Source organism: Anabas testudineus, chromosome 18 (genome assembly GCF_900324465.2).
Source record: "Anabas testudineus chromosome 18, fAnaTes1.2, whole genome shotgun sequence".
In the NCBI taxonomy this organism is placed as follows: domain Eukaryota; kingdom Metazoa; phylum Chordata; class Actinopteri; order Anabantiformes; family Anabantidae; genus Anabas; species Anabas testudineus.
This window is the reverse complement of record NC_046627.1, coordinates 29409022-29419896: the sequence shown is the minus strand read 5'-3', so window position 1 is coordinate 29419896 and position 10875 is coordinate 29409022. Positions and strand designations below refer to the sequence as shown.

Here is a 10875-nt window from a genome sequence, read left to right as displayed (position 1 = left end):
TGTGTTTGTTTCTCTTTGCCAACAGCTTAGAGGAAAAATAACACTCGCAGAAAACTCTTGTGTTTTATCACCTTTATTAATTAATTTTACTTGATATTAAAATCCATCAAATCTGAGTGGGACATGAGACAAGGAAATGAGAGGAGGTAGTTACATTACAATGTTTGCGGGAAATACTGTGGACATTTAAACAATACATCTCATAATAATAATGACATCCTTTATTAATCCCTTGGGGAAATTGCTGTTGGGTAGCTGCGCATAAAAGATTTGGATGTCTTGTCCAAGGACACCTCGACGTGTGGCCAGGAGGAACCACAAATTGAACCCTGACCCTGTTGCATGAACTGTGTAGATGCTGATAAAACCGGCTTCAGTAGTTCTACTTCACTTTAACACAACTGGGAATTTAAAAAAAACCAAATCACAATAAAAATCACATATCAAAAACAGTGTTTATCCCTTTTAAGTAGCTTTACACATGTTTCAGTGTTTCCCACCTGAAGCAACATGAAAGTTAACACTTGACAACAAACAAAACAAGTGATGCATGCTCTCGGCAAATAATCACTTTAAACCATCAAAACCAACACTTTCCTTTTTTTCCCCTCAACGCGTCTCAACGCTTTCCACTTTCCAAAGGGAAATTTTATCTCTGCACTGGATTAAAAATGACGTGTGTAGCGACTGGACCACACAGTGAATGAAGTCAAAGGATACGTGTGGCAGATTTAATTGAAGTGCAACGATATGAGGAAAATATCGAGCATGTTCAAAAGTGGCCCTCTCACTTTTTGAAAAAGAAAAACTAAATTTGACAGTAAGTATTAGCAGGATCCAAGCATCCTGATGTAATTTGGATGACTCATAGACACAAAGCACACGATAAGCCAGCAGGGCTCATCACTTTCCTCACTCTTCAGCCAAATCTGCTGTTTTCCACTGGAAAATGACAAATTTCACTACAAATACATTTTTTTTAACAAATGAATCAGATTTGTTTCTACTGTAGTGTGTACATACTGCATTTTAAGAAATCAGGGAAATCTGTGGCTTCTCAAAACCTTTTTAGTAGTCTGAATTAGCCAAACACATTTAGCTTAAGATGGACTTTGTACTTAGCAACTGGAACAGAACTCTGCTCTGGTTAGTTCCACCTAAGTACTGTATACATGTGTCCAGTCCAAAGTGCAACATGATGGGAAATATAACCGCTGTGCACAGAATTTCCCCTTCAGTCCATTAATAAGAGCAGTAACTCATTAGTAGCTAAAGTCATTTGTGGCCACGTTCTCTCTAATGCTGGATGAGTTAGTGCAACAACAAGCATTCTGTAGATAAAGCAGATCATGCAGTGATGAACAAGTTGGTGGAACTGCTGTGACAAATAGTCCCTGATTCTCAACTTGCTGTGGTTCTACAGTAGGTCTTTAAGCACATGAACAGTATGTGAGGGGTGTTAAACTTCTACTGCAAAGTCACATCATCTAGAGGAGTTTGTCAGTGCAGGTGAAGCTGAAAATGAAGAAGTTGGTCTTCAACTTGTTGAACCCGAGCCCCCCGGTATAATACAAACAGCATATCATATGAAAGCTGAGGCTTTTAAATGGTGTTTGTTTGAAGTGCAGCTGCCCTCGATACCAGGGGAGCTCGGGTTTAACAGGTTAAATGATGCTTAGGAGAAAATACATCCAGCTTTCACTCCAACACCAGCATCTACTTGATAACTTGCTAACTTCTGTAACATCTGTGACTTGGTCCTCTCTGTCCTGGACAAGCAGAGCAAACATTGAACTTGGAGAAAAGTACCTTTGTTTGTTTTTTACAGTATGTCACAGATCTGTGTGATGGGATGAGCAATGGAACATCATTTCCACAGTGAAAAATGGCAATCTACTATCAAAAAGATGTATCAAAACCCCTAATCTCTACACATAGCTATCAAAAGTGGTGCACTGTGATGATCTGCATGTAGCACGTTTAATCATCTTCTCCAACTGTTAACTTTTTTACAGTAGATACACACAGTGTTATATACAGAGTGTTTTTCACACATTAGTGCTTTAAAAAAGGTGCTGGGTCAGTGAACTAAACTGTGCAGGTGATCAGTGGCATCCTCTGAACGGTCCCCGACTACGTGTTCAAGGAGGTGTCATCCAAGACTGGCAAAAAGATGAGACAAACTAATGAACAACATTCTATTTTTAATGTTCATGTGATGATGGTAAACCCTACGTTTCATGTCTAAATGTGTATTTCATTGAAAGAAGAGGTTACCTGGTAGAGTTGAATTGCTGCTCAGCATTAAGTAAAGAAGCTGGAAAAGAGCAAAGATTTAAAAAAAAAGTCAATAGAAATCAAAAACAGATGCAAAAGCTCCAACACTCCTGTAGTTCATCAAGTTTAAGATAGGTAAGAGGTAAGAGGACGGGAAAATAAGCAGACAGCAGTGAAGTTGAGGATTAGGTTGGGAATGCCTAGTAAAGCTTCTCAGCAAAGGATCAGTGGTCTATGCAGCAAACTGGAGAGAGAAAACTCAGGGTTACAAGTGGGGGCAGAGAAAAGACAGAAATGTCCTCAGCTGGACAGAGTCAAAGTGAACAGGGTGGAAGAAAAGGCCACAAAGAAAGAAAGAAACAAAGCACTGCTGTCTAAGTCACATGACTCAAAGCAGGATTAATGCAAACCACCCCGACTCTACAGCTCAGCGGGAACATGGAGGAAAACCCCTGGCATGAAATCACACAATTATCTTTCTGACTTGTGAGTGCATTTTGATTTAATGCCAACAGACTCCATCAATACATTTGTCTTGTGAGCAAACAAACTATTTAGTCAGAAAACAACTGTAGATGATATATTGGAATTACTGTAGACTTCTTGTCCTGTATGGACTGCATCTGTATTTTTTGGTCTTGGATTTAATTAAAATTTAAAAGATGTAAAAACATTCATGCAATTCAAAATGTTATGTCTCTGCTTATTATTTAGCACTTTTAATGCATAATTTTAATGATCTGCTTTTATAATTATCAAATTATGGAATTACTACTTTGGCACTTTTTTGCCTCCATATGACACTTGTGAGGTTAGAATGAATACAGCTGCTACTTTGCCAATATGGACATTAGATGGGACACAACACCAAACAGAGATCATCCACCCAATCACAGCAACGCTGAAGACAAAACAGAATGAGCAAATGGATCCTTCACACCCACCGGCCACAAACACACATACAGCATGTGTGCGTGTGTGTTTCTCATGAGTAGTAAGCCGATGCTTTCTTGCTGGAGTGAGGTGGGAGTCGACGCATGGAGAGAGGGGGGGGGCACCCTGACGAAGCATGGAGGAGGAAGAATGAGGTGTGAGGTAAGTTCTGGAATTGTGATGGTTAAGCTGAGCAAACGGTTTTCATGTTCCTGCCCTGAGTCAGCTATGAAGGAACTGATGCAGTTCTAGTTGTCCACTTCAATCTGGTAAGCTCATAATGTCATTTGTTTTTTAAGAGTTGTATGTTTGTACACTTCAACAGGAAGATATGTATTAGTGCCTATAAGCTGCAACTAAATTTCTTGATTTGTATAAGTGTCACTGTACAATAAATAACATTAACTACAGTGGCTTTCTATGGAAGCCCCGAAGGATCAAACTATGTATATCTGCTGTGAACAAGACGTTTGCTCACATGTAAATAATAACTTTTGTACTATATATGTATCTTTTGCAAACAAGAAAAAAAATAGTTCACAAAATATGGAGAGGTTTTCCCACCCAAGTCATTTCATAACTCGTTTTAGCCGTCATATTGGACGTGTTGCCAACTAGACTGCAGCACACGGGCTCCTGTCTGCTAATTTTTCAACTGTGCTTCCTACAATGTCTAAGTTGTTACTGAACAAACTGTTAAGTGGACTTGATGTCTGTCTCCATCTCTTCTACAAATAAACTGAATTTTTACCCTTTTTCTTAAAAACCTTCAAAGGTTGTCCAGTGTATGCCAAAGATGTTGAAATGTTTTCCAAATGCTGTATTTTGCACTGCACTGATTTGTTGGTACATATCGATTAACTATTACTTCACATCAAATGTCACGACAAATGGCGACAAGTGCAATAAGGTGAGGCTTCAGTGCTCGTATCTTGTACACAGCAAACAAGAAAACACCTTTTATCACTTTGTGATACTCTCCAGAACTAATACCAGAAAATAATTCAGCTTTCTGTTCATTGCAAAAAATATGGTATAGTGCACTGCTATGATGTCCTCTTGGAGTATAGAGATAACGAAAGGGCCTTCATTCTTCATATTATCCAAAGAAGTAAAAAATGTGACCTTTTATAAACTTTTACCTTTGCACATATGCTCACTGGCCACTTTATTAGGTACAACTGCACACTCTAATGCACGTCATATTGAGCAGTGGAGTCATACTGGAGTATATAGTATCAAGAGGTGGTCTAATGTTTTGGCCTCCTCATCAATTTAAACAGGGTGACTTGTAAATTATATCTAATAAAGTGGACAGTGAATGTGTGTAATCCACAGATCTATATTTACCTGCATTTATACTATGACAAAGAACTGGAATACCTTATTTTGTGAAATGGAAATAGTCAAATCATATGATAATCAGGGGAGGTGTGCTTAAAAGAACAAAACTGTATGCACACACATGTAGAGACAGAGTAGTGAAAAAGAACGTGTTCTCACCAGCTTGCCCGCACAGCCTCAATGTCACTCACTAAGTTTTGGGCCAAACAAATCCCAAAAATCTGTGGATGAAAGAAACAAAATTATGTTAACATTACAGATTTTCAAGAATGAGAGTGTATTGATGCTTTGGTTTCACCTTTTTTCTGAAAGTTAAACATGAATAAAACTGGCCTGCAGCAGTGCAACTCCTATGAAAATTCCAGCTACTAAGGTGAGGTTGTCCTGCAGCCACTTCTCAAACTGCGGCACACACCCTTTCACGTTGATGTAATCCTTCTGCTCTGAGTCCTGCGTGGACAAAACCACCTGTCGTCATCTTCAGTCATTTAGGCATTTAGTCATTTGAAGGAATGTATGTTTTGGATATACCATGCAAACTGTGTTTTACAAAATAACCAAAGCACAAAAAAACGTTATTTTGCAAAAAACACAGTGATTAAAATTAGAGAGCAGCAATGACTGTAGCGCAGAGAATGATTACAACAAAATGTACTCAAGGTTACAAAAGTCAACAATTGAATAACTGGATAGGACATCACTAGTCTGTCACCCTGCTCTGGAGGGATGTTGGTCCAATCTTAAGTGAACTTTGGACCATTTCTCCTCTGCCCACACAACATGCTCCTCAGCAAAGGTTAGTCCAGCCTTTTGAATCATTCTGCTAATGAAAGGTTTGGTCACTGCAGAGTGGGTTTTCAGTCCAAATGCTCTTAAATATCGAGACACTGTATGACGAGACAGATCTGTATCCCGCTCAGCACTGAACTGGCGAGCAATTCCAATTCTGACCTTGATATTTGTAGGTTGTTCTCTGATTTTGATCTCCAGTGTAGGTGTTAAATCTTTACTGTCACATTTAATAGTGGCTTAATTACTTCAATACTTAACGTACCTGTGACCTGCTTCAAAAGTAAAACACTAAACCAACACTAAGTCAATAACAAGTCAACAGACTAATAAAACCTATGGAATCTGTGAGTAAGCACCGGTAAGAAACGGTAAGAAATTGAAAGGTTAGATCCAGAGGGTATGTAGACATATGTTACTTACTGGTTTAGCTCGAATGTCGTATCCACACTGAGTGTTTATCACATCCTCCTAAAGACATAAAGAATATTCGATGTTAAGCAGATATAATGTTTACTGTGTTCACTATTCAAGCTTAGCATGTTAGCATGCTAATGTTGCTAGTAATTAAAGTTGCAATATGCAACTTTTGGAAAGCAAGATAGCAATAAAAAAAAGATATAAAAAATCAGTCCACTACACTTAATCGGTCCCTTCATGTATTATTATTATTACATTACAGTAAATAAGCAGCTGCAAAACCAGTTAAGAAATTCTCTGATTGGTTAGAAGGGTGAGTCTCACTCGGAAACTTCGTCTCTGCATTTAGGACATATTTCTACTATAGTAATTTAAAATGACATGCTCTACTTTAAGTATATGTACAGTTGAAACTGAAGAATGAATGACATGTCTATGATGGTATATTAGAATGTTTACTTCTCAGAGGTTTGATACATCTTCATCAACTTTTGAATTTTATTGAATAGCAAAATGTTTCAGGTTGCAGAAGTGTGTACAAGCATGTAGCTGCAGCCTGAAAGGCTGTGAACTGTGTTCAACAACAAAGCTGCCCCAAACTGTTGAAAGTGAGCTACCAGACCGTGTCCATGCAGGCACTCACCGCTGGGTCCTTGGTGCAGCAGGAGAAGGGAACTCCACACTTTTCCCGACTGGGATTTCCATCAGTACAGTTAAAATAGATGTTCAGGTTCCAATCATCTGCTCCAAAGGCTCCACAGCACTCCCACTAAAGTCAGGAAGACAGGACAAAAGTGTTTTTGTGTGCAATTCAACTTCAACAGAAATTACAAAAGACCATTGTGCAGTTTTAGAAATGGATCAAATCTGTGAACCAATGGTCTGACTGACTTGATTCATTTAGGAATTCAACAAGTCCAATGAGAACAGTTTGTAGCATTTCAAGAGTAAAGCCAAAACACAGCAGGTTAACCTCATCTAAAGTAGAGGATCTGCTGCTGTTGGCCTAACAGATTTCTGATCTCTGTAAGAACCTATACCTCAGTCGCTGTCCAGCACACGCCAGTGTGCAATAATAATATCATGAGTATGCTTACTGTCAATTTTACCTCCAAAACATGTGTTAGTGGTAGTAGTTTTGGCTCCACTGTTGACTTATTTACAACATGCCTGATCGTTGTTATATTGCCATGTCCTTAATAAATAAATGTGAGTATGCTCTCATGACATAAATACAGGTTGAGCAGTTAACTAGTAAGGCAAGTAAGTACTTACTTGGCTAGTAAGTGCACTTGTATAAATACATTTTGTCATCTATCTAAACTTTAAATGTTCTCCTCTGTCTTGTCAACGTACATATTCCTGAGTGAAATCGATGAGATTCTGTAGATCAATATCATCCCGGTATGCTCGGATGTTATTATTGATGAAAAGGTTGAGCTGGTCTTTAATCCAGTCCTTAAAGACAAATGCCAAGACTCCTGTTGTCAGCTCCAAGAAGAAGATGATTCCCAGGAACACAGAGAACTACAGCAGAACACAAAAGGATGAATTCACACACTGAGCTCAGCTGCAGTACTCTGAAAATGTTTATCATTCTTTTCTGTATTGGGATTTGTCATAATGTGGAACTTACAAACTTGAGAAGAAACGTGTTTTCCCGCAGTGCTCCAATGCATCCAGCAAAGCCCAAAATGAACATGACCCCCCCAACCACCATGAAAAGCCAGACTGGGTCCAGACCGCCAAGGTCTGTGATGGATGAGAGGTTGGACAGAACCCCCTGGAGGGGAGAGACAGAACATAACCACGCACTCAGTGTAAGCCAGGCAGCTGCGCCTCTTTCAGACACATTTACCAAAAGGGTCACAGTGACAGACGTGTAACTTAAATGAACTCAGAGTGGAAATAAGGCTGCACAACCTGGGTTTTATAGAGGGAACAAGCCTTTACTATATATTAGAGAGTGAATGCACAAACCCAACCTGACAGGGACTGTCAATACCCAAGAGTTTATGTTGGGTTCAGACAGAAATTTAGAAATCATGTTTGGGTTCAGTTATGGTCTAACTTTAGCCTAAGCAGTGAATTTACTTGTAGCCTACATCTTGTTACTATTTGGAACTAAAGAATGGACTGCATTAATCTCTATATCTTCTTTAGACTAATTTTAAAGTGATAATAATATTCAAATGATGCACTGGGTCTGCATCATTTGATGTGGTTTCACATTGAGGGGACTGGGACCTTTCAAACAAGGATGACCTACACTCTGTAATGACCCTGAATGCCTCTCAACATTCTGTACTGTCCCTAAATACAGCACACCAAAGCAGCAGCTGAGCTGATAGACCGCCAGTGCTACTGGGCCTGGGCACAAAGGCAAATGAAAGGTCCTTTTACAACCAGAAACATCAGACTGCAGGGATACTGTATCGAAAGTTGGGCCTCAGGGTTTATTAACATGCAAGAGACCGCACCACAGGAAAAGTGGGATGTGTCCTACAGGGATTTTTACTACAGGGATGTGTCCTACAGGCTGGCATTGGGTCGGGTGTCACAGTTCCAAGATTGTGGGTATATTCTTTGAAGTTTCATCTCACCAATCTGTTACACCCCTACTGCATATACAGTACATCTAATTTAAAAGTTAGAACAATTTGTTTTACGTATAATAAAGTTATTTTAAACATTTATATAACAAACATCAAAATTTGCCAGAAGCTCTACAATGTTCGTTAGCACAGTTGGCCTTATTACAGCGTGTTGACAGAAAACAGCTGTCAGCTGTTGATTAAAAGAGACAACAACCTGAAGGCTACTGCTGAAAGGGGGGGTCATTTTCTCTGTGTTCATCACTGTAAGAGACACCTTTAAAATTACACATCATTATTCATTTTGTTGTTAATAATAAAAAAACGTAGCAATGGCAGAGGGTTAGTATCATATTAGTCATGATTGAGGTCTGTTGAAGATCATTTCAAAGGAACAATTTCAACTGTTTTTAATGATAAATGTTGGGGTAAACTTTTACAAATACAACTATATTTCCAATAATAACTCACCTTCTCACTCCATGCCCAAAGTCCGATTCCAACCAAGGCCATGCCCAGCAGCTGCGAAAACACCACAGTCACATCATGTTACTGCGAAGATGTGATCATGCAAAATGACGTGATGTTAGTCTGTCTCAATGTTGTTAAGTCAAAATACAGAAACATTTCCTCTGAGGGCACTGTGACCCTGTGTGTAGGATCAGTGTGCTTTTTTTACTACCTCTCAATATTTAGTCAGTGCAGTATTACAGTAGTTTAGAGTATGGGTAATATTTTGCAAATGTTTCTTATTAAATAAAAATCAATATAAAGCATATCTTATATTAATAGAATTTATTATACTGTAAATTTATAGCATACTGAGCCTTATGTTGACATCTTTAACATTTTCTATGTGCCGATATCTTTTTATGACAAGACACAGCATATGTGTAATTTAACAAAGATGGGTCTACTTGGATTGTGTATTGTTTAATGTGGAAATGTATTTTTGTTTTATTTGTTAAAAAAAAGAAACTTTAAGTAAATCTAATCAAACATATGGATAAGGTTAATTGGCTATTTATACAAAATATGCATTAAAAGATATAATAAAGCTGACACATTATGTGAATTGATTTATTCATTATTTAACAGAAAATCCACTGGCAACATCAGATTTAATACTTTATTACTAATTTAATTGTTTGAGTCATTTAACTTTTTTTTTATGTAAATGATGGACTATTTGTTCCATGTTTTCTAATGTGAGAGTTCCTGCGTTTCCTCTGCTTTTACTATGTTAGATACCTCATTAGGAGGTTTTGGGAATCTGATGTCATACACTGCAGTCACTGGCTTTTTCTACACTTCTGTAAAAATGTAATTTAACTTGTGAACTTGATTTAAAGCTCCAATATACAGCTTAAGCTCACACTAACAATAGTGTCACCAGCCCAACTCTCCCTCTTGCGGGAATAACTGTAATAATCAACTAATGCTGCTGTATGATTACAGAATAAACAGAGGTTCAATCAGCTCCACCTTTTGTTTCACACCAACTCTCTAGGTAACTGTACAGAGTGTGTACTTGAATCTGAAAGTAGTTCTACTTCTAGTGGAGTATAGTTATATATAAATACTTGCACTCTTACTTGAGTCCTGGCTTTGTGTACTTCCTACCTCAGCTGTCACAGTACAGATGCTGTCAACAGTATGTATGTGTGTGTGTGTGTGTGTGTGTGTGTGTGTGCGTGTAGTCTCAGGTGGAAATGTCAAACCAGCCTCCAGTCTTTCACCGTCAGGTCAGTGGATGATAAGCCTGCTGGCTGCAGGTTCTCTGCAAAAAGCCGCTTATGTCTGTGCTGTGATGTGAGCAGGACCATTACAGGACGACCCGTGACAACAGCAGCTGTCCTGTCCCTCAGTGTGAAAGTGAAACACACAGCAGAGCCGCGCTAAGATGGAGGGACGCCTTCCTCTGTAGCGGCCGCTGGACAGGATAATAACGGGACTGTCCGTGGACCGAGGACAGGCGCCCCAAGCCCAGACCCAAGCCCAGCAGCTCTTACCCAAAACAGGATGTTGAATCCAAAAATGAAGTATTTGATGCAGCAGCTGACTTCGTGGCCTTTATAATGATTCCCCGACATGTTTGAGCATCACCCGCTGTCTCGCAGTGAGGGAAAACACGGCCTGCTTCACGGGCTTTGTGTGCGGGATGGAGCTGGTCCAGCGTCCCGGGGATGCATTTCACTTGGTCCGCTTCAGACGGTCACGCAGCCGCTTCCAAGCCACGATAGGAACATGGCGGACGAGTGAAAGACGCGCTCAGACGCGCTCCGTTTAAAAACAGAGACGCCGTTATCGCGGACTATAATAATGGAGGTCCTCGATACATGAGACGACTGCGCCTGTAGGAGGCGGTGTCGCTGCTGGGGAATGACTTGAAAGACAGACTCCAGAACCAATCAGAGGAAGGATGGCGTACTTCCGCTGTCGCAGATGACGTCACTATAAAAGGTTAGCATAATCCCATACCGACTGCTGCTAACCAAACTGTGTTAGCTATGTTTAA

At 39.5% G+C, this 10875-nt stretch overlaps 1 protein-coding gene across 3 annotated transcripts; it reads right to left on the bottom strand.

Moving 5' to 3' along the window:
* Window positions 1-57: 57 nt before the first annotated feature.
* tspan5a (tetraspanin 5a) lies at window positions 58-10748 on the bottom strand. Of its 3 annotated transcripts, XM_026352998.1 has the most exons (11): window positions 10370-10748; window positions 8829-8879; window positions 7400-7546; window positions 7120-7290; window positions 6407-6532; window positions 5767-5814; window positions 4888-5004; window positions 4714-4775; window positions 3222-3336; window positions 2278-2317; window positions 58-2162 (listed from the first exon to the last, which is right to left on the bottom strand). In XM_026352998.1, exons 1-11 carry the CDS (start codon window positions 10448-10450, stop codon window positions 2134-2136), a joined length of 987 nt encoding a protein of 328 aa, XP_026208783.1. In that variant the 5' UTR covers window positions 10451-10748; the 3' UTR covers window positions 58-2133. The 3 variants fall into 3 exon arrangements, with proteins under 3 accessions (XP_026208783.1, XP_026208784.1, XP_026208785.1); XM_026352999.1 differs by lacking the exon at window positions 3222-3336 and having other exon boundaries at window positions 10370-10745; XM_026353000.1 differs by lacking the exons at window positions 58-2162; window positions 2278-2317 and having other exon boundaries at window positions 3263-3336; window positions 4715-4775; window positions 10370-10747.
* Window positions 10749-10875: the final 127 nt, after the last annotated feature.

What these genes read in the sequence shown, in the direction of transcription:
- tspan5a (XM_026352998.1), bottom strand. Translation starts at nt 10,450, where the DNA reads ATGTCGGGGAATCATTATAAAGGCCACGAAGTCAGCTGCTGCATCAAA. An exon ending in ACGACATTCGAGCTAAACCA is followed by an intron (nt 5,005 to 5,766) that starts GTAAGTAACATA and finishes TTGTCCACGCAG; the next exon opens with GACTCAGAGCAGAAGGATTA. An exon ending in GAGGCTGTGCGGGCAAGCTG is followed by an intron (nt 3,337 to 4,713) that starts GTGAGAACACGT and finishes ATGCTTCGTCAG; the next exon opens with GGTGCCCCCCCCCTCTCTCC.